This window comes from Salmo salar, chromosome 25, assembly GCF_965601325.2.
Source record: "Salmo salar chromosome 25, fSalSal1, whole genome shotgun sequence".
NCBI classification, from domain to species: Eukaryota; Metazoa; Chordata; class Actinopteri; order Salmoniformes; family Salmonidae; genus Salmo; species Salmo salar.
In genome coordinates this window covers 15,131,902-15,152,807 of record NC_138315.1, presented here as the reverse complement: position 1 = coordinate 15,152,807, position 20,906 = coordinate 15,131,902, and the positions used below count along the sequence as shown (strand labels likewise).

At 40.6% G+C, this 20,906-nt stretch overlaps 3 protein-coding genes and 1 pseudogene across 3 annotated transcripts; 1 reads left to right on the top strand and 3 right to left on the bottom strand.

Annotated features, from left to right (window-relative positions):
• Positions 1-710: 710 nt before the first annotated feature.
• On the bottom strand, positions 711-1,840 carry LOC106586214 (kelch-like protein 23 pseudogene; annotated as a pseudogene).
• Positions 1,841-3,088: 1,248 nt separating this feature from the next.
• phgdh (phosphoglycerate dehydrogenase) lies at positions 3,089-9,243 on the bottom strand. Its single transcript, XM_014173231.3, has 12 exons — positions 8,989-9,243; positions 8,234-8,385; positions 8,034-8,099; positions 6,376-6,430; positions 6,102-6,200; positions 5,876-6,008; positions 5,645-5,793; positions 5,382-5,534; positions 4,487-4,625; positions 4,070-4,197; positions 3,747-3,963; positions 3,089-3,471 (listed from the first exon to the last, which is right to left on the bottom strand). The coding sequence occupies exons 1-12, from the start codon at positions 9,124-9,126 to the stop codon at positions 3,317-3,319; spliced, it is 1,584 nt and encodes a 527-aa protein (XP_014028706.1). The 5' UTR covers positions 9,127-9,243; the 3' UTR covers positions 3,089-3,316.
• A 1,146-nt stretch (positions 9,244-10,389) lies between these two features.
• Positions 10,390-14,109, top strand: cfap210 (cilia and flagella associated protein 210). Its single transcript, XM_014173229.3, has 9 exons — positions 10,390-10,649; positions 10,861-11,066; positions 11,323-11,496; positions 11,625-11,830; positions 11,988-12,144; positions 12,250-12,389; positions 12,548-12,737; positions 12,897-13,061; positions 13,219-14,109. The coding sequence occupies exons 1-9, from the start codon at positions 10,544-10,546 to the stop codon at positions 13,570-13,572; spliced, it is 1,698 nt and encodes a 565-aa protein (XP_014028704.3). The 5' UTR covers positions 10,390-10,543; the 3' UTR covers positions 13,573-14,109.
• LOC106586208 (peptidyl-prolyl cis-trans isomerase G) lies at positions 14,110-19,106 on the bottom strand. The gene is made up of 13 exons (XM_014173227.3): positions 18,987-19,106; positions 18,544-18,620; positions 18,354-18,428; positions 18,145-18,252; positions 18,004-18,048; positions 17,835-17,922; positions 17,651-17,680; positions 17,365-17,504; positions 17,034-17,223; positions 16,750-16,932; positions 16,577-16,658; positions 16,337-16,482; positions 14,110-16,108 (listed from the first exon to the last, which is right to left on the bottom strand). Exons 2-13 carry the CDS (start codon positions 18,602-18,604, stop codon positions 15,067-15,069), a joined length of 2,190 nt encoding a protein of 729 aa, XP_014028702.3. The 5' UTR covers positions 18,605-18,620; positions 18,987-19,106; the 3' UTR covers positions 14,110-15,066.
• Positions 19,107-20,906: the final 1,800 nt, after the last annotated feature.

Sequence of the window (20,906 nt, the reverse complement as noted above, 5' to 3'; positions counted from 1 at the left end):
ATGCTCTGCAGACACATCTCCTTTGAATAGGAATATCCCCCAGTCACATAGATGTAGCCATTGATCACTACAGCACCACACTCCATCCTCTCCATCATTGACAACTGCCTCCACTCATCTCTCTCTGGATCTCATCCTAGTCTGTCCTCCCAAGTACAGCTTGTTGTTCAGAGAACAGGCCATACTCTGAAAGCATAAAGACAATGATTTCCTGACTAAATATATTCCATACAAATGAAAATATATGTCCACTTCCTTTGAAATGTGTCATACCTGGATGAGGAGTTTTGTGACAATGATTCACTCATTGATGTCCGGCTTGTAGGCCTGAATTTCTTCATAGGTGCTGCCTCCTCTGGATCCATAGTGGCCCCCAGTCACAAATATTGTGCCATTTATGACACAACAAGTGGCATTTCCTACACCTTTGAAAGAAGAAGCCTTTTATCAAGAAGAGTGAACAGCGGAACACATGACAAAACAATAATGATTTCATTAGTACTCTGTGAAATATTTTTCATGTTATTTGAATGTGCAGAATAACTTAAATCATTATTTACAGGTCAATGGCTGAGAATCAGTGGCCCAGACAACCATGTAAAACGGACAAATTCAAGACACAATGACAGTGCAATAGAGCGACACAGGCTTACATGTTTGCCTAGGAGTCTTCTCATTGTAACAAACTCCTTTCTGTATAGTTGTTCTATTTATGTTTTCATACTTTGAATCATGTTGGCTGTTGGGAATCATTATTTTTTTATAAGGGATCATAGAATTCAGTCTCAAGTTGTATAGCTCCCACTCTGTACCCTCCTATAGCATAGATACAGCCATGTCAAGCCACAGAACAGTGGTAGTATCTGGCAGTGATCATGGGGCATCCCACTGTCCACTCATCGAAATCACCATTATAAATCCAAACTGTGTCGAGGACTTCAATAGTCTGTTTTATAAACCCCAGTCACAAATATAGCTCTCATCTGGTCAGTCATATATTTTCCTTGCACCCATATGTTGCTTATTGGATCCCATATGTGGACTTCAGAGTGGATGCCAATAGTTCCCTCCAATAACATACATGCTTTACAGTTTTTTTCCTGCTTGTTGAAGTCTCTTTGCAGTTGGTCTTCAAAGCGTGGATAATAAATGACCTTACTTTTCCCTCATTGCCCAGTAAGCATGGTCTCTGTACATCCAGGGCAGTCTTGAAGTGCATCTCATCCAACTCAAGATGGATACAACAAAGTAGGTTCTGAATGTGATCAACACGGTTAAGAAAGTCATGGGTGAGCCATTTGACCACAGCATCCAGGAGAACTTCATCGTTCCATACATTGACTGAACTCAACTTGTCGTAGTCCACCTCTAAGAACTCCTCCTGTTGTTGTATGAGCATTACCCTTCGTGCCTCCCACTCAGGGCAGATGTGCAGCACAGCAAAAGAGTGCATTCCCGGGCAGTTGTCCACATCCAGGATGCGTATAAGGAAGTCCTTGCAAGCAGTCTTCACCGAGTTTAACTGTAGGTCTGCTGCCTCCAGCAGGCTCTGTACATTTGTCTCAGTGATGCTCACCCTGGAAGTGTATATGTAGTTCACCAAAGCACTCAGAAGTTCATAATCAATCCCAGTCAGTTTGAAGAGGTTGTTTGACCGTGCCTTCATGTCAGCTGTGAACATGACTTTAAAATAAGAGCGGTGAGCTGACAAAACTGCCTTGTGACAGTGAAAGACTTGTCCTGTGGCACATTGTAGGGTGATATCTGTGTGAATGTCACCTATGTAGAATTTTTTCACCCCATCCAATAGCTCATTCGGCTGGGGGATGCCGCAAGTCATAAATGTAGCTTTATTTTCCTCTGTCAGACATGATGGCTAGAAAATGAGAATGTCTAGCATTTACCTTTGGGGTGTTTATTTCTGGTGTCCCATTAATTCAACAAGCCTGAGGAGAACATTTGAAAATTAAAACTAAAGTCTTACAGCATTAAGGTTAAACCGCATATATATATATATATATATATATATATATATATAGGCGTTCATCTGTACAGTCACACTATTACAAACATAGGCTAAAACATTAGGGCTATTTATATCTATCCACGCATGAGTAGGCTACGATGACGATAAATTAAGTATCTCATGTCATAATCAGCAGCACACAACTTCCTATTCCTAAATCACTTGATTCCAATCATTACGCTTCAACGCAACAGTCCCTCGTTCACGCTTACCTTTCCACCATATAACGCACGTTCTGTACTAAACCCGCGCTCGCAGTGCTTTTGTTTGAGCGCTCTGACAAGGCCTCGCAATTACCTTAAATTAGCTCAGGACGGTGGCTGCACACCTGTCCGATTTTTTCCTCTCCTTGTGTATAGTTAGTCGCTGTCTGTTATCCTGCTCCATATTACTCCAGTCAGCTTCCCATATAATAAAGCCAAGCAGACGGCTTTAGTTTATTAGCATTCCAGTTATTTCCTGGACACGCATTCTCCTACCACGGAGAATGAGCCTAGACAGCATCGATGCGCACAAGGAGACTCCAATACCACAAGTGAACCAAAAAACGATATGGTTGGCCGCCTATTTCAATTTAATTGAGGAATTCCCCCACGGCAAAGAACCACTTCCCATTCAGTCTCTTTCGTTGCCATGGCAGTTTTAGCCGAATATGGATTTAGATTGCATAGTCTAACACGAGACTGTAGTGTGGTGCATACTAACACCGATTGCGGTTTACAACCTCACTGCAACGTAGAATCATCTAAGTGATGGACATTTGACTTCCACTGTCACGGTTTAAAATGTATTAAATATTTTTTTTAAATCTAAATTACTAAGAGGCTGGTAGTCTATAACATAGCAGATGTTATCTTTATTGCACCCAAGGGAATACCAAATACTAGTAATAGACTAGTCACCATAGAAACCTAGGATGCACAGCAAATGCTTTAGAGTTGATTGGCAGGTTGAGAGTTGTTTTTTGTTCCCCCATTTCAGCTACCCTCCTCCTGGTGTGTTTACATTGAGAACATTTACCAAAAACAGGCAAATAGAGAATACAACAAAAATAAACAAGTGTAATGATGTAACAATTTTATTAAACGCTACATAAGGCCAGCATCACTACAATAGAAATAACAGAGGTGCATTTTTAGTAACTTCTACGTGTTTGTGTTGTAAACCAAGTATTGCAATGTTAAAAGGCCAAGAAAACATTTTGATTACTTAAATAATCAGTGGTTAGATTTTTAGACATTGGAATGCTCTACTGGTCCCTCAGCATTGTAACAATGCTCTCGCTGCCATTTACACAGAGAGCTGTGCTGCTTCTTTCACTAAAGGTTTTAAAGCACCAAGGTCACCCAAGAGAGAGGATAACCCCACACAATACCACTGATCTCCATTACGAGCTGCAGGGGCACTGAATGACTCCATTTCCACTCCTGCCGTGGCCAGTAAACCTGAGGAAAGAGTGGGAGACAGCCAGTTTAAAATAAATTAAGTTATTCTGGTCATCTGACATTTACAGCTGGAGAGAAGCTTGCTGTCAAGTGCTAGTTCAGTGTAAACACATCCTGATGTGAAGAGGCAGAAAAAGTATGGGTTAAGACTGCATACTGAAAAAATGTATTATTCAAGTAGAGAAAAAGGGCTATACCTGGCGCTGCATAGAGGGATTATAGCTCCTATGATCTCGATAAGTCAATCGTGAGGTTACGTCAAATTCATTTCTCACCGGTTACAGAGGGCAGGAGCTGAGGAGAAGCCGCGGCCTTTAAGAACAGCAGGTTGCCGGTGAGAGAGACAGGCTGTCGGAACACGCTGCGGTTCAGCTCCAACAAGACTGGTACTCCTCCCTGGACTGAACCAGTAGCTCTGTAGCTGCAGCCGTTAACAGAGATCTCAACCTCACATGCGCCTTGAGTCAGACCCTCACTGTGGTTTCTGGTTACCTGAGATTTAAAAACAGTCACTGATAAATAATCAAGACAACATTTATAAATTACACAAGTTAACAGAATATGACCTTTAGCCAAGTGTCAATGGGGGCCATTTTACCAGGATTCCAGATTCCTTGGCCAGGCTCAGTGAATTGACCAGGTTGGGGCAACTCGTGGAAACGTCAGTAAGTAATCCAACCATTACTGCTGAAGTCATGTAACCAGAGGAACCTTTCAAGCAGTCTCCTAGTTTGTGATAACAAAAAGAAACCATGTTCAGTTTGATATATAAGATTATACCACAAGGGGGAGACAAACCAAAGGGCACAACACCACCTGCCCCTAATACCTGTATGCCAGAACGGCATCCAACGTCTCCTTTCCCTGCCAATCAGTGATCTGAGAAGACTGGTTAGCAAAGGTTGACAGGCTTTCCTGCAAAATCTTTTAATCTATCAAGCCTGTTCAGCAGTTTCAGCAAAAAAATGAAGCAACTGAAGAATATAAGGACAGTCTAATGCCTTGCAGTGCTTACCTTGAGTTGTGATTTGGACTTGGCTGAAGGGCTGTTTAGAGGTGGTGCATGATTTCAGCACAACTCCTATGGCCTCTCCTAGTTTGATCCACTGGTGAGACCCAGGGGAGAATGTGCTTGCCAAAACCTGGGCATTCACCTGCGCACACACACACCACATGTAATGTGACCAATCAAATGTGGTTTGTGCATTTTGGAAAGATAAGATCCATTGTATTGAGCTGCATTGTTTTTTCTCGTGAAATTTCACAATTAAAGGCAACTGGTTTTACAACACTTCATGTGGAAAACTAATTGTGTTTCCAAGTATGATTCAATATTGAATATACATCCTTGCAATGAAACCATCAGAATAGTTTGAACATTTTGAGGGTTACATTGTTTAAGGTCTGAGAGCAGTTTTTTTAAACCATTGCAACAGTGAAACCATCAAAGAAAGAACCCATTAGAATCAGTCACCAATAGTCATTTGCTTGACCGCAATAGAAAAGTGTAGAACTCACTGTCACTTCCTGATCTGTTTCACCTGTCTGTGATTGTCTGCACCCAACTCTAGGTGTCAACCGTTTTCCCCATTAGTCCCTGGGTATTTATTCTGATGTTCCCTGTTCATCTTGTCAAGCAGTGTTTTCCGTGCTCCTTCGATTCGCTCTTTTGCTAGTCCTCCTGGTTTTTACCCTTGCCTGCCTCGACTCTGAACCCACCTGCCTGACCATACTGGCTGCCCTGACCTCGAGCCTGCCTGCCACTCTGTACCTCCTGGACTCTGACCTTATGATCTTTTACCTGTCCACGACCATTCTCTTGCCTGCCCCTTAGATTATAATAAATAGAGACTCTAACCATCTGCCTCCCATGTCTGCATCTGGGTCTCGCTCTGTGCCCTTATACTCACTGCTCCAACCAGGCCCTTGCCCATCACCATGTCCACAATCTGCAGAGCGATGTCCTGTCCACAGCGTGCCTGGGCCTCCTTTGTACTGGCACCCAAATGAGGACAGCTAATCACATTGGGATGGTTCACCAGGGCACGGTTCTTTGGGGGTTCCTGGGAAAGAACGGAATACCATGATGTTAGTGAATGTCAATACAGGGGGTAGACAATTAATACCCAAATGGAACTTAATGTTTAGGTGATTTAAGTGATGATATTCTTGCCTCAACAAAAACATCGAGGCCAGCCCCTCCACACTGTCCAGACTCCAAAGCTCTGAGGAGAGCATCCTCATCGATGATGCCACCGCGTGCACAGTTCACGACCTTTACACCCTTCTTGCACTTAGCAAATGAGGTGTCGTTCAGTAGTCCTAGGAGAAACAACTTTACCTCAAGTGGAAAAGCACTCTTCACCCTCCAGTACCACAACCATGGCACTTCTGTAAAACTCACCAGCTGTAGAAGGCATGAGGGGCGTGTGGACGGTGATGTAATCACACTGGGGCCACAGCTGTTCCAGGGACATCTGCTCCACCCCCCAGGTAGCAGTCACCTCAGGAGGAGTGATTGGATCATAGCCGATGGTCTGCCGAAAGCAAATTCATATAGAATTAGTCTAAATACTACAGTAGGCAACTTTGAAAGATTGTTTCTGCTTTTCACAGGATTTTGAACTGACCTTCATGCCAAAGGACTGCATTCTGGTGGCAACTTCCTTTCCAATTCTTCCAAGTCCAACTATTCCAAGTATTTTGCCGTACATCTCTGCACCCATGAACTGCGAAATCATTAACACAACTTTGATCCACTTCCCTGAGGAGAGTGAGACTCCACAGATTTAAAGATCAGATTTGATTACTGATGACTGGCTGAACACTGGGGTAGACCACGCGACAGTAATTGCTTTGTGTGTCAAAATGAAACTCCTAATGAGGGAAGCCAAAATACTCTACCTTTTTACGATCCCAGTTCCCTGCCTTCATGGACATGGCTGCTTGTGGCACATGTCTAGGAAGATAATGATTTTGAATGGAGTTAGTCAAACTTTTCTGTAAAAGTTCAAGAAGGACAATGCATTCAGAAAGTATTCAGACATCTTGACTTCTTCCACATTGTTACGTTACAGCTTTATTCTTACATGGATAAAAACAACTAATCCCTCAATCTACACACAATACTCCATATTGACAAAGCAAAAACAAGTTTAGAAATGTTAAAAAATGTTAAATTTAAACTTAAATATCACATTTAAATAAGTATTCAGACCCTTTACACAGTGCTTTGTTGAAGCAACTTTGGCAGCAATTACAGCCTTGAGTCTTGGTTATGATGCAACAAGCTTGGCACACCTGTATTTGGAGAGTTTCTCCCATTCTTCTCTGCAGATCCTCTCAAGCTCCGTCAGGTTGGATGAGGAGTGTCGCTGCACAGCCATTTTCAGGTCTCACCAGAGATTTTAGATTGGGTTCAGGTCCGGGCTCTGGCTGGGCCACTTGTCCCAAAGCCACTCCTGCGTTGTCTTGGCTGTGTGCTTAGGGTCATTGTCCTGTTGGAAGGTGACCCTTCACCCCAGTCTGAGGTCCTGAGCAGGTTTTCATCAAGGAACTCTGTACTTTGCACCGCTCATCTTTCCCTCGAACCGGACTAGTCTCCTAGTCCCTGCCACTGAAAAACATCCCCACAGCATGATGCTACCACCACCGTGCTTCACCGTAGGGATGGTGCCAGGTTTCCTCCAAAGGAGATGCTTGGCATTCAGGCAAAATAGTTCAATCTTGGTTATATCAGACCAGAGAATCTTATTTCTCGTGGTCAGAGTCTTCATGTGCATTTTGTCAAATTCCAAGCAGGCTGTCATTTGCCTTCTGAGGAGTGGCTTCCGTCTGGCCACTCTACCGTAAAGGCCTAATTGGTGGAGTGCTGCAGAGATGGTTGTCCTTCTGGAAGGTTCTCCCATCTTCACAGAGGAACTCTAGAGCGCTGTCAGAGTGACCATCAGGTACTTGGTCAGCTCCCTGACCAAGGCCCTTCTCCCCCAATTGTTCAGTTTGGCCAGGCAGTCAGCTCTAGGAAGAGTCTTGGTGGTTCTAAACTTCTTCCATTTAAGAATGGAGGCCACTGTTCTTGGGGACCTTCAATGCTGCAGCCATTGTTTGGTACCCTTACCCAGATGTGTGCCACGACACAGGTCTCGGAGCTTTATGGACAATTCCTTTGACCTTATGGCTTGGTTTTTGCTCTGACATGCACTGTCAACTGTGGGACTTCATATAGACAGGTGTGTGCCTTTCCAAATCATGTCCAATCAATTGAATTTACCACAGGTGGACTCCAATCAAGTTGAAGAAACATCAAGGATTATCAATGGAAACAGGATGCACCGGAGCTCAATTAAGTCTAATAGCAAAGGGTCTGAATACTTATGTTTTTTTTATTAGCAAAAATGTTAACCTGTTTTCACTGTCATTTTGGGGTATTGTGTGTAGATAAAAATGCTCAATTTTATAATAAGGCTGTAACGTAAAATGTGGAAGAAGTCAAGGGGTCAGGATACTTTCTGTATTGTGCAAAGCAATGAAATATGCAGAGGTATTCTGTTTTAGTGTCTTACCTTGAGAGGCTCATCAAAAGGGTACATGTCAGCTCTGCAGCACTGATAGTGTTGCCACTTGGTGTGCTAGAAAATATAATTTACACGATAGTCTAATGTTTAGGGAAAACCCAGATCTGTGGCGATTTGATTTAAAACAGAACTGCGTTGAAACTATACACCGATGCATAAACTCATAACTTATTTCGAATTACACTTACTTCATAACAATGATGCCCTTTTTAGTGGCAGCATCTACATCCACGTTGTCAACGCCAGTCCCAGCTCTTCCAATGATTTGGAGGTTATCAGTAGCATTGATGACATCAACTGTCACCTTTGTTGCAGATCTAACGACAAGGCCATCATAGTCCTGGAGAGGGAATGAACAGACAAAATGACTTGCATAGTGACATTGCATGATAATTATCTGTTATTCATTGGAGTAGTTTGAAGAAGTTAGGAATGACCTTATAGTTGTAATTTGTGCATGCGTCAAACTCATTGAAATGATTGATTTGGACATAACATGGTGTCATTAGATTAGCAGCCTTTGGGCTGGTGTAATTGATGTATAGTCCAAGGTAGAGAAGATAAAAAGCCCCGGTCTAAATGTGATCCTGGTGTTTCCATCGGCCAAACGAGGGAAATCAGTAAATCTCTGGCGCAGTTGCATCAGATTCACAAGAAGGCGGTACTAACAATCGACACCAGATGATAGGAACGCACAAGCAAGACCTTGCTTTTATCATCTAAACTGCAACTGATTTTAAATAATATACTGTTTTCTGAAACGCAGAAATCGTTGCGTGTTACTTCAGAGACACGAGGTTATTCAACCAATGACCAAACGCGATATACTTTTTCCGTATAAGTTTGATACCAACCGTGAAATGGTTTTGTTGCACATTTTAGATAGACATCGTGCAACAAAAATGTCATGGATGCAAAATTAGGAAAATATGTAAACCCCTACCTTAATCTCTGCAATCAAATCATCCTTACTCATGTTTTGCTTCTCCGTAACTTGGATTCCATTTTCTTGCAGGATCTTCTTACAACAAGGATCAACACTTTCACTGATTAAAATGCGTTTAATGGATACTGGGGCCATTTTGCTGTTCTCAACAGCTGCGGACAGTTTCACAGATGGATGAGTGAGCCTTTACGTAAGCCGCTGGTGGACAGACACTGAAAAGTTCTCAATTCAGTTGGTTTTGAATGAACATTTCGGATAAGGACTGCCCCATTCAAAGTAAACCCGCCTCTTCTCATCTCCAGTTTCTGACGTGGATGCTGAAACAACAAGGAGAGGCCATAGATAGGCTACGACAATGGTGGATAAATTAGGATGTCCCACTCAGGCCGTTTACCTTTGCATTTTTTTTGTCACAGTTCATGTCTGTTTAAGGGGTGGCACCAATTCATTAGCAGCTGGGTCTGGTCTGCTTAGTTAATTTATATGAACCCGATTTAAACAGCGAGTGAAATGTCTCGCTTCATCTTCGGTCTTTGCTATAACCACAAAAATGACTTTGAATATAACTTGTTGGACCATAAATACGATATACAGTCATCACCTGGCAATTATTGTACAGTAGTGATACAATTCTGCTGGCTCAGTTTAAAATTAAAATGTTATTCAAAACTGAAGAAAAATTTAATTTCTGTGCGAGCCTCCCCTTCCTAAACGTGATATAATTGTAGCTGATATCTCAAGAATATGAGTTCAAATTTAGTGAGGCAGCTTTCAAAGTCTTGTGCTAGTCTATCTAATTGGAGTGTTTGAATGTGTTAAGCCTATCACATGACAGGCCCTTCTCTGTTCATTACCGCGAATAAAGCTCTAGTGTGAAACACCACGCCTACTTTTACCCAGTCTTTCTCTGGCTATGCACTTAGCCGAAATGATTTATCTCGTGGTCTGTGTATTGTATTGAATACATATCTAGCTATTTGAATTGTCTATACATGTAGGCAATCATATGAAATACAATGTAACCATCAACAGAAAAAAAGAATAATACATCTACAGAAATGTGTGAAACGTAAAACAAATGTAATTAAATCGAGGAATTTCACAAGCCACATTTCTCCATTAAAAAAAACATTTGCTGCAACAGCCAAGAAATAATAATCAAACGGAATAACATTACACCAAATAACATCTGAGTAGGCTACAATTCAGAATCCAAAGCCATTCATATTACATCTGTATTGCGTCCAGACAATCTTTGCTTTATTTTCCCGCGTAGAAATGACACTATCTGGTGGGAGACGATGGATTTTTTTAACTTGACCTTGGTTCTTCGATCGCTCGTATTCTGATTGGTCTCTGTGTGTTCCCGGGTCTCCGCAACTGGTCTCGGGCCGCAAAGCGTTGCTAGGATACATTGCAACAAACGTGTCCATCGTTACTGGATACAGTCCTACAGAAAACATTCCGTCAAAGGCACATTTGTACACAACGACGTTGTAAAACTGTCTAGAGACAACAAGAAAAGTGCCATGCAACTTTCTGTGAGCTCTGAATGCTGTTTTTTAGATTCATACGATTGAAACCAAAATACATTCAGACCCAAATGGCAACTGCGTCTGTTGTCCGGTATGGTCGAAGGAGTGGGTCCAGCAAAACAAGTGTGTTTGACTACTTGCATAGCCTATTCGTTTACTTGCTCGTTTGACGCATGTATGGGTTTGTAACGTTACTGCAGTGTAGCTAATATTGCATATTTTGCTCGGTGTAAAAATGTTTAAGCAAGATCTATGCATAGTCTACCACAGCCTAACAACATTGTTAAACCATAAACATGTTTTTTTTTCTTCCTTTCATTTCTCCTATTATCAGCGCTAGCAGTTGAGGAAAAAAAAGCTATGCAACCACCAGATCTTCGACAAGTCACTGTTTTGCCCAAAGCCGAATGGCTCCGAATTCATGGTAGTTTGAATCAAGGGAATAAATTCAACGAGAGTCTAAAGGAAGCAACCAAACAACGAGAAGCTATGCACCTGAGGTCCAAGGAGGTGGTGAAATTCTGGTCAAACACAATAGCTGTAAGTATCTTTGTTAGTTTGTTTTTACCATAATGCGTAATGGTAGCTATTATACATGTCTTACTCTGTGCATGTGCCCACAGGCAGCCTCAGGATCACAGTCTCATACAAAACATTAGGCTAAAAAAATTATAAAAGGAAAGGGGATACCTAGACAGTTGTACAACTGAAAGCGTTCAACTGAAATGTGTCTTCTGCATTTAACCCAATTCCTCTACACAACCTACTTGAGGAAAATGTGCCATTCACTTCATAGGGACAAAGACAAAAGAAACTGGAGGCAAAGAGGATTCGGGAGGAACTTGAAGAAGAGGAGAAGAAGCAGATGGATATTGAGGAGGCTAAATATCAGGCGCAAAAGAGGAAAGAAGCTATTGAAAAGGCCAAAACTCAACAGTACTACGAGACTGATCGTGTGAAAGGATTTCATGTTTGTATTTCTTATAAGTTAAAATTGTCTTCTGCAATTATTATTTTTCATCTGAAGACGTGCTGTGTTCTTTATAATGTGCATTTCTGAGTTAAATTGAATAAATGCAATATTGTTATTTCAACCAGAGTGCACTCTTGCTGACAGAGGTCCTGAAGGAAAGGGAGGCCCAGATAGAACTAAAACAGAGAAAGCAGGATACCTCCAAAGATGTGGACAAGGAAATCATGGCTATCATTAAGCGTAGAGAGGATGAAGCTTTGCAAAAGGAGCAGCAGAAAGCTTTGCAGAGGAAGCTTGACAGCCAGGCCACAGCAGAAGACTTAAAACAGCAGTAAGTCTCACTGAAACCTAACAACCTGGCAGCAGGTATCGAATTGAATATCTATATACTCTACCATGGAGTCAAATGAATTTAAATGTAGTCCAAATAGAATAGACTGAATGCTCTCAATGGTTTAGTATGATGAATGGTCTCTTCCCCCTATTAGGGCAAAGGAACATGAGATGAATAGAGAACGGGAGAAACTGGAAAACAAGAAAGAGGCAGAGGAACTCCAGCGACTAAAAGAGCTTTTTCTGTGGGAGCAATGCATGCAGGAACAAAAGAAAGAGGAGCAGAAGAGAAATACCATGAAAGCTCACATGGTAAGATATTTGGATGTTATCAATGTTCAAATGTCTCACTCACTAGAGCAATATTACACAAGATTCATGGGGGTGTGTTAATTAATCCTGCATTTGTATTTAAAGGAGCATCTCTCTAACAGAGATATCATTAGAGCAATAGAGGCACAAAAGCAAGAGATGGAGGAGGAGCGCAGGAGGCTTTTTGCAAATGCAAAACAGAAAATGGTGAAGTTGAGGAAAGACAAAGAGGAAGAGATGTTCAGGTAAGTAGACATATTAGGAGAAAGTAAACAGTTCGAGAAAACATTTCAAGTCCCACAATAAGAAATGAGTATAGCTGTGGCATCACTAGTCAACAGTAGTCTTACAATTCTGGAAGTCTCATGGACAGAGATTTTCTAAGCCTTTTTTCCCTCCTAAGAGAGGTCCAAATGCACAGGGAGGGGATCATGAATAAACTGGCTGCAAAACAGCAGGAGCAGACGGATAATGAGGAACTCATCGCCAAGGCTATTGCTCAACGGGATGCCAGACAGGCACAGCAGCAGAAGGAGAAAGATGACAAGAGGACGGCTATGCTGAACTCAATTGCCTCACACAGAGAAGCCATGGTATGGCATGTGCACCCTGCCACAAGCAAGGGGTCAATCGGGAGCTCAAAATATTCTCACAATATTAAACTCAGAATTAATATTTATCAATGAATATGCCGGCCTATATGTTACAAAAAACGTCTTATCACAATGACACTGGCTTCGTTTTTTTCCCAGAAAGAAGAACAGGAGCAGAAGGAAAGAGAACACAACGAGAGAGCCATTGACATGCTTTATGCCAAGAAAGAAGCCGACAGAATATTTATTGAAAAACAACACCTGAAGGCACAGAAAATAAAAGAGGATGGAAGAACTTTACAAGACATCTACATTCATCAAATGGTGAGCTTGGATTTGATTTGCACTTTGCCTTTCCATGATTACAATTCTTGATCATTTTTGGTATGTCAACTATTTTGACACGTAGTGGAATGTGTCAGCAACATTTCTAATGAAGCAACATAAGATTTCATTTAACATTTGAAATCTTGCTGTTTAGGCTGAAAAACGTGCCAAGGAACAGCACATAAGAAAGCAACAACAGGACTTTGAGACCAAAAATGCAGAGCTCATTGCTGTGGAGGAGAAGCAGTTCCAGCAGTATGCAAAGAATGTGATCAATACAGCCACCGAGGCCAAGAGAAATATTCACCCACTCTGCAAAGCTGCCAGGGAAGGAATTGGAGGTGGTCTTGGCCCCATCTTTGGAGGAGTGAGACCAAGTTACTTGGTTCAAGATGACACTGGTGTCCAGATGCCCAATTACGTCGGCAGTAGATCTCAGGACGTCAAAGAGCTGAATGAGACATGTGATATTCAGCAATCCAAGAAAAGACTTGGATTCACATGGTAAACGTCTGTTGAAAAGAGTAACATGGTCAGGTGAAGCATGATTAGAAAAACAATAAACCAATGGAATTCAGCATTTCCTAAGCATTTATTTCACACTCAAAAAACCCACACTTGATAGGCAAGTTCTTGACTGACCTAGCGGGATGATTGCGGTCTTTTCAGCACTCAAAGATGATTCATCTCAGAAATATGGAAATGTAGAGATGGTGTATAACTAATGTCTCTGAAATTAGATTTTGTTTAGTTTTGTTATTTTACATAATATACATACACACAATTCAATTAAAACTAGTGCACAAATTGGGAAACAATGCTGATAATTCCTAGCCTGGTCCTAGATCTGTACCTACATGACAAAGATAGTCAAGAGTTATCTAAAGCACAGATCTGGGACCAGGATATATAGTTCAACGGTTTCATTTTAATACATATGATTCACCCAGATTAAAATGTGACGTGTCAATGTTATCTTTATATCTATTGTATCAGTTGTCACTCTTCTGTGAAACATTATAATAAACAATCTATAGGCAACATATTAACCATATCCTTTTATTTTAAAACATGGTTCATTGGGGAATATTGAATTCGGCCCGTTTTTACAAAGCCAGTGGTTTTCATTTATAGTTTAAAGGAAAGTCATGCCCAGGAATTTAACACCTAGTATGAACTAACATAGAACATTTTGAAAGATGTAATGGGTGGAAATCTGAACATAAAATACTAACAAAAATGGATACAATTATACAAAACTAATTTGAGACTGAGGTCAAGAAAACAGTTCTGGTTCCCTGAAACGGGTAAAAAAAAAAGAACTAAATGGTATACGCATCTAACACCCCAATCATTTCACAAAATGTCTGCACTCTTACCTGCCTTTCAAGTCAAATTGAGCCTTCTCTGACATCTCCACTTAAATATCAGCGAAAATACTAAAAAGGAAAGGTATTTTCTTTTACAAAACCATTTTATACGTTGCACTTACTGTATGTTCTGTCACAATGAGACTGTTGGTAATTTAAACAATCAAAATGTTGAAAATAACCATATGATTAGTCATACATGTAATATTACTTGAGTCAGGCATATAGCCCAGAAAGCCAAACTCATCCCTTCCATTATAATTATCACAATGTAATCACGTCCCCTCAGTACGAGACTGAAAGAGAACATTTTTAATAAAACCTGACAAAAATGTTCCTTCCAACACTCACCTGTTCAGTCACTTCCTTACTCGACCATTAATAAACATTACATTCCCAACATTTGTCAAATTAGTCTGACAGTGAAAAAAAAAAATAACTAAAACATAAAATGGCTTTTAGCCGCTGTCAAATCTTATGAAATCTTAATTTGTAGAAATATTCCAGAATTGGATCTGTTGTGATATCTAACAAGTGTCTAAAATAGGTCTACAGCAGAACCTCACACATTATTAGGCATCAGCTCATTGATTTGTATGTTCAAGGATGGACAGGAATGAACATTTAGTGGACTAATCACTGTCATCAGAACTTGAGCTGGAGCTGTACTTCTTTTTCTTGCTGTGGTTTTTATCCTTCTCTTGGCTCTTTGACTTCTGATTCCGCTCAGGGTTTTTCCCTGCATCTTTGGACTTGTGAGAGGACTCCTTTTCTGGGCTGCCATCCCTTTTCTTCTTGGAGATGGGGCTCTTTCTACTTCTGTCCTTCCCTTTATTCTCCGAGGTGCTACTCTTGGACCGCCTTCGTCTGAGAGTGTCTTCACTGTCTTTGTTCTTCCTCTGATGAGATGAACCGTCTTTGCTATGGTCTCTATTGTTGCTCTTACTCCTGGAGCGCCTGCCTCTACGCGAGTCCCTGCTCTTATTCTTGTCTGGACTCCTTGTCCGTTCTCTGCTCTTGGATCTACCTCTCCTCTTGTCCTCCCTCTCTCTGTGGTGCTGTCTTTCCATGCTCTTACTGCGCTCCCTACCTCGCTCTCTGTCCCGTCCTTGCTCTTTGTCTCGAGATGAGGCACGTCTCCCCCTGTCCCTGCTTCTGCTGTTAGATCGGTTTCGGTTCTTTCCAGAGTTCCTCTCCTTGCTTCTAGACTTTGTCCTCAGCTTCTCACCATTTCTTCCTTTTGTCTCCTTTCTGTTCTTAATGTCAGCCTCAGTGGGTTTAGCGCGTTCTTTACTTCTATCACAGTCTTGAGTTCCAGACTCTGTGGCTCTCTCTTTATTTAGGTTTCTGTCCTTGCTTCTTGAGCGGCCCCTCTTATCATCACCTTTGCCATGTTTCTGATCCCTCTCTCTGCTTTTGGACCTACAACTTTTCTCTTTGCTCCTACTGCGGCTTCGAGATTTGGCCTTCTTTGCCTTGTGTTTGTTATGCTTGTCTTCAGTTTTATTAGGGTCCTTTTCTTTGCTCTTGGATCTATGAGAGCGACCTTTCTTCTCCTTCTCTCTGTTTTGACTGGGGTTTTCAGCAGTGTTTTCATGCTTGGTTTCAGAAGTCTTCCTCCCTCTTCCTCTTGGAGCTTTGCCACTCTCATTCCTGCCCTCTGTCATGTCACCCCTACAACAAAAATACAGAGAAAAGTCACCCCCACAGCAAACACAGAATCCAAGTTAACTCTGAATAAAACTTAAATAACTGGCCCTTGGCTGATGATCCCTTTTGACAATAGGAGAAATTAGGAAATACTTCAGAAGCCATGTAATTAGATCAGGCTGTTAAAGGTAAAATCAGCTTATCAGTCCAGCAGACAGTTCAAATATTAACAATAAAAAAGGTAAGACTTACTTGTCACCCTTGATCCAGCGGTCTCCACTGGATGCTCTTGGTGCCCTTTGTACACGCTGCATCTCCTGGCGCCAGTGTGGAGGAGTCTCGCTGCGTCGGAAACGATCCCTTGACCTTGACCTGGAGTGTGACGGAGTTCGGTACCGCTGCAAGTAAAAGATTAAATTGACATTCACTTTCTAGATCCTTGTTTTGCAGAAATGGTATGATAGTACTGTACTTGTTTGATAGTTGACTTACTCTTGGACCTCTGCCTTTAATTGTCCTGCCTGATCTTGTCATCAGAAGTCTCCTCTTATATGCTGACTGACAATTAAACATTCTGCAACAAAACAAAAATGTATCTAAATGAATATACTCCCAGTTGTAAAGGTTCAGAATGAAATGTTGTTCTGTCTTGTCCATGAACTCACCTCTCCCTAGGCTTTTCCCTCTCCCTAGCCTTTTCCCTCTCCTTTCCAGCCTCAGCCTCTTCTTTTTGCTGCTGAGGACTTCTCCTCATAAGGAACTTATTTTCTGGGATAGGAGGGATTTCCTCTGGTCGTACCGTAGACGTAACCTCTTCCTCTTTCTCATCACCACTGCCGGGCTCAGACCTACAGACATTACAGACCAGACTTCAAACCTATGCTTTAATGAAGGTGGTTGTGGGAGTTATCATGCTATAAAGCACATTAAAACAGTTTTCAGTACAAACCCTTTCTTATCTTTCTTCTTCTGTTTCTTGTCCTTCTTCTTGGACTCTTTCTTGTGCCTCTTCTTCCGTTTCTTGGATTCTTTATCAGAGTCACTCGCAGATTCAGAAGAGACGTCAGAACTGTCAGAGTCACTTGAGCTGTCGCTGCCACTGGAGATGGCCTTTTGTCTTCTCTTCTCTTCTTTTTTTGCTGTAAATAGTAGAGGACACTTAACGAGCGCTAAGGATACCTTGAAAAGCTTTGATCCTGACGATAAGACAGTCCAAGACCTACAATCTAAAGCAATAAAAAGCTTAAAACAACTTGCCAAATTTTTTTAATCATACAAACCTTTCGATTTTGGAATGAGCTCGCCACAGTTCATAACTTTCACCTCAGAGTATGGTCTACTGCCGGCATCTGTCTTTTGACTCTCCATTGTCTGAACGACCTCTTGTCCAGAGATCACTTGTCCAAAAACCACATGGACACTAGAATAAAATAAGCAAGTTATGACAGGTGATAATAACAAAGAACAGATCACCATTTATATAACATGCTCTTATTATCAAAAGACAATTCAAGCAGATACAAATGGTCAACTAAGTTGCAATACTTGTCCAAATGTTATACTTACCCATCCAAGTGTGGTGTGGGTTTTGTTGTTCTGTAGACCAATATAAAAAAAATGGAGCAGAAGATTAGAATGAGAGTAAAACATATTTTTGTAAGTTAGGTTCACTGAAGATGCTAGATTCATGAATGAATGACCAACTGATTCTAGCAAGGCCAATTAAAAATTCAAACATTGATAGACTTACATGAAAAACTGTGATCCATTGGTATCTTTGCCCCTGTTTGCCATTGACAGGAGGTACTCCTTGTTATGTTTGACAGAGAAGCTTTCATCTGAGATACAGACATGACATTAGTTCTTGAGGATGGTTTTGATTAGAATATTTAACAAAATGATCTGTAAAATAGTCCTACCTTCAAAGAATCCTCCATAGATAGATTCCCCTCCCTTTCCATTGCCTGATTTACAGAAGGAATATAGATATTAGAATATCATCAACAACAAAAACATTTCCACTGTTGTCTTTGGTTAAGGCTAAGGCATATTTCATATACCTTCACTGAAGTCTCCTCCTTGAATCATGAAGTCCTTCACAATTCTGTGGAATAGGCATCCTTTGTAATGCAGAGGTTTTTGCGTACCTTTTCCAATTCCTTTCTCGCCTACACAGAAAGCAATGTTTTAAGTCAAAACAGAGATGACAATATGTACAGAATCTAAAGATGGTACACTGTCAGACCAAGGCAAGAAAAAGTCAAATTACCTGTGCAGAGGCATCGAAAGTTCTCACATGTTTTGGGACAGACATCAGAAAACAATTCTACCACAACTCTGCCAACTGCAAAATAAACCATTTTCATGTCAGTGCATATTTTAGTAAAGCGTCTCAAGCTACATTTCAGAGATATGATAAACGGGACGGTAAGACCAAATGAAAACCTAAGCCTTCTCACCCAGCACGTTACTGATGCCAATGTCAAAGAAGCAGCGTGGACGCTGAACCTTGATTCCCATGATCAAACTTCTATAGCTGAAACAAGTTTTTTTTGCAGTTAGTTAGCTAGTTAGCGTAGGCCGCTAGTTGTTTACAAATACAACCATCTCTACAGGCTAATATAGCGTATAATTGGCAGAAAAACCAGGCTGCGCAAAATCTGGGCAAGATAAAGGAAATAAAAATGAATAAATAACGTTAATATTTAGTTAGAGTAAACACAATGCAAACTGAAATGTCCACGCTAACTAGCAAGCTTGCTAGGTAATGACTTGTGCTCATGCGGATTGTGGCCTGCTACCTAACGTTAACTGTTTGATACATTTCAGTCTTCCCTTTCATTCAACGTTATTTAAAATTGACACAATTTACAATAGCGTAGACATTATAGAGTTGACCTACACGAATTAGCTCAATTGGCCAATATCTCACGGCAGTTATTCTCAACAAGGTGAAATCGAGTTTCATTTAGCTACCGCTTCTTCCACAATGTTTTCTAAAGATGGCGCGACGGGAAACGTCAAAGAATTTTGGGTAAAAAGATGCGCAGAAGACGACATTTCACACCTGCGGACAGTCTACTGGTACATCTGGCTGGTTTTGGGAGTTATGATGATTGCTTATAACACTAAAAACTAATATTTTTCTTCAGTTATTGTTTACCTGCTGCTTGTGTAGAGTACATACAATATAGACTTCTAGGGGAGAAAATGATTACATGTTATTTATATGAGGGACTTGATCATGGATTACGGTAAAAGGTAGTCACAGACACAACAATGAGACAGATATTTCACCGGATGCAGTGGCTTCAATTTTATGTTACTTTGTAACTATAACATTGATAAGATTCCTACAAAATGATCTGCTTTTCATAGACAAGTATTCTTAGGGTGGTCGTTAATATATAAACATAATTTTCCCCCACATAGGTATTTCATTTGGAACAATAAGGATATTTTGTATAGAAATAAGTCTTTATTTTTTAAGAACTGGTTCAATAATCATATCCTGCTGGCGAGTTAACTTTTTAATGCAGAATGATTGTTACTAAATTATGAGGAATGTTTATCTCGTTACAATATCCCTGTTACCAGTAGAGTTCGCCATAGTCTTTGATGCTTAGTCCGCTCTGTTCTTAACAGATTCTAGTTTTGGGAACAGAAAACTGTACTGAGATCAAAGGTTTCGCCGATGAGAACATTTGCAGAATTTAGGCCAAAACCATCTCATTCCAGCTTCTCTCACTGGGCTTCCCACTAGACCTCTCACTACCATGTGGTAATGAGTGGAAACACCAAACGAAAGCTTCACATTTATGCATCCGGTGAATTTTTTTAATTGAATTGAATTTATTGTATTGCAGAAAAAAACAGTATACGCACAAGAAGTATACATATAAAATAACATATGCTAGGCGGTACAACAAATTACAAAGACTTAAAAGAAACACACATATTCATTGTTTTAACAGCTTTCTTATTCGAAGAATGTAGAATGGTCTTAATGTACTGCTCGAAATCCTTATAGAAAACACGGAAGAGTGGTTTTTTATTATTGTATTTACATTGATGAATATGACATTTTGCCATAAACACAATTAGATTCATGAGTTTTTTAGTTTTTTCCCCCTTATTATAGTTAAGGAAACCGAGCAGCACATTCTACCATAAAAAACAAAAATCATCAAGAATATTAACAATTATAAAACTATGAATATCTTTTCATAATTTCTTTACATGTAGACAATGCTAAAATAAATGCTAAACTGTTTCTGGATGCTCAACACAAAAAGTACAGTTAATGTTAATGTATTTTTAGAGTTTCTTCAGGTAATGATTCGCAAGGTAATACTTATGGATCTTTCTGAAAGAGACCTCTTTGACCCTGTTAACAAGCAGGTATATGTGTGGTAATAACCAGACTTTTCCCCCAACAGATGTTATTGACAAATGTAATCCAGTAAATTGTGACAAAAGGAATGGATACAATATCCCTTTGAAATAAAGCACCTTATATATCTGTTGTTCTGAGGGAGCAAGGAGAAACACATTTTTCCTATTTGAGAGTCAACTGGATTAAGTGAGGGTAGGTCAAGGTGAGGTCTGGTCACACCTCTAAACAACATGAGAGTTCCAGATGAAATAGCATCGCAGTCTTTACTCTTTGACAAAAATTGCGTTGATTAGGAGTGCAAAGGCGAATTTTGTTATTGCACGCATGCATTTCACAGAGTAGGTGTTCCCTAATGAAACTATGCAAATGTTTGCTAATTCACAATTTGATCAAACGGAAACGAAAATAGATTTACACCAGTCAACA

Bases quoted from the DNA above. Each gene is read 5' to 3' on its own strand.
- phgdh (XM_014173231.3), bottom strand. From the start codon at position 9,126: ATGGCCCCAGTATCCATTAAACGCATTTTAATCAGTGAAAGTGTTGAT. The intron at 4,198-4,486 runs GTAAGCACTGCA...ATCACAAACTAG, and splicing joins AGTCCAAATCACAACTCAAG to GAGACTGCTTGAAAGGTTCC. The intron at 3,964-4,069 runs GTAAAATGGCCC...TTTAAATCTCAG, and splicing joins CCAAGGAATCTGGAATCCTG to GTAACCAGAAACCACAGTGA.
- cfap210 (XM_014173229.3), top strand. From the start codon at position 10,544: ATGCTGTTTTTTAGATTCATACGATTGAAACCAAAATACATTCAGACC. The intron at 11,067-11,322 runs GTAAGTATCTTT...TTCACTTCATAG, and splicing joins TCTGGTCAAACACAATAGCT to GGACAAAGACAAAAGAAACT. The intron at 11,497-11,624 runs GTTTGTATTTCT...TATTTCAACCAG, and splicing joins ATCGTGTGAAAGGATTTCAT to AGTGCACTCTTGCTGACAGA.
- LOC106586208 (XM_014173227.3), bottom strand. From the start codon at position 18,604: ATGGGAATCAAGGTTCAGCGTCCACGCTGCTTCTTTGACATTGGCATC. The intron at 18,253-18,353 runs GTAATTTGACTT...CTTTCTGTGTAG, and splicing joins CTTTCGATGCCTCTGCACAG to GCGAGAAAGGAATTGGAAAA. The intron at 17,224-17,364 runs GTTTGTATGATT...TACTATTTACAG, and splicing joins GCTCATTCCAAAATCGAAAG to CAAAAAAAGAAGAGAAGAGA.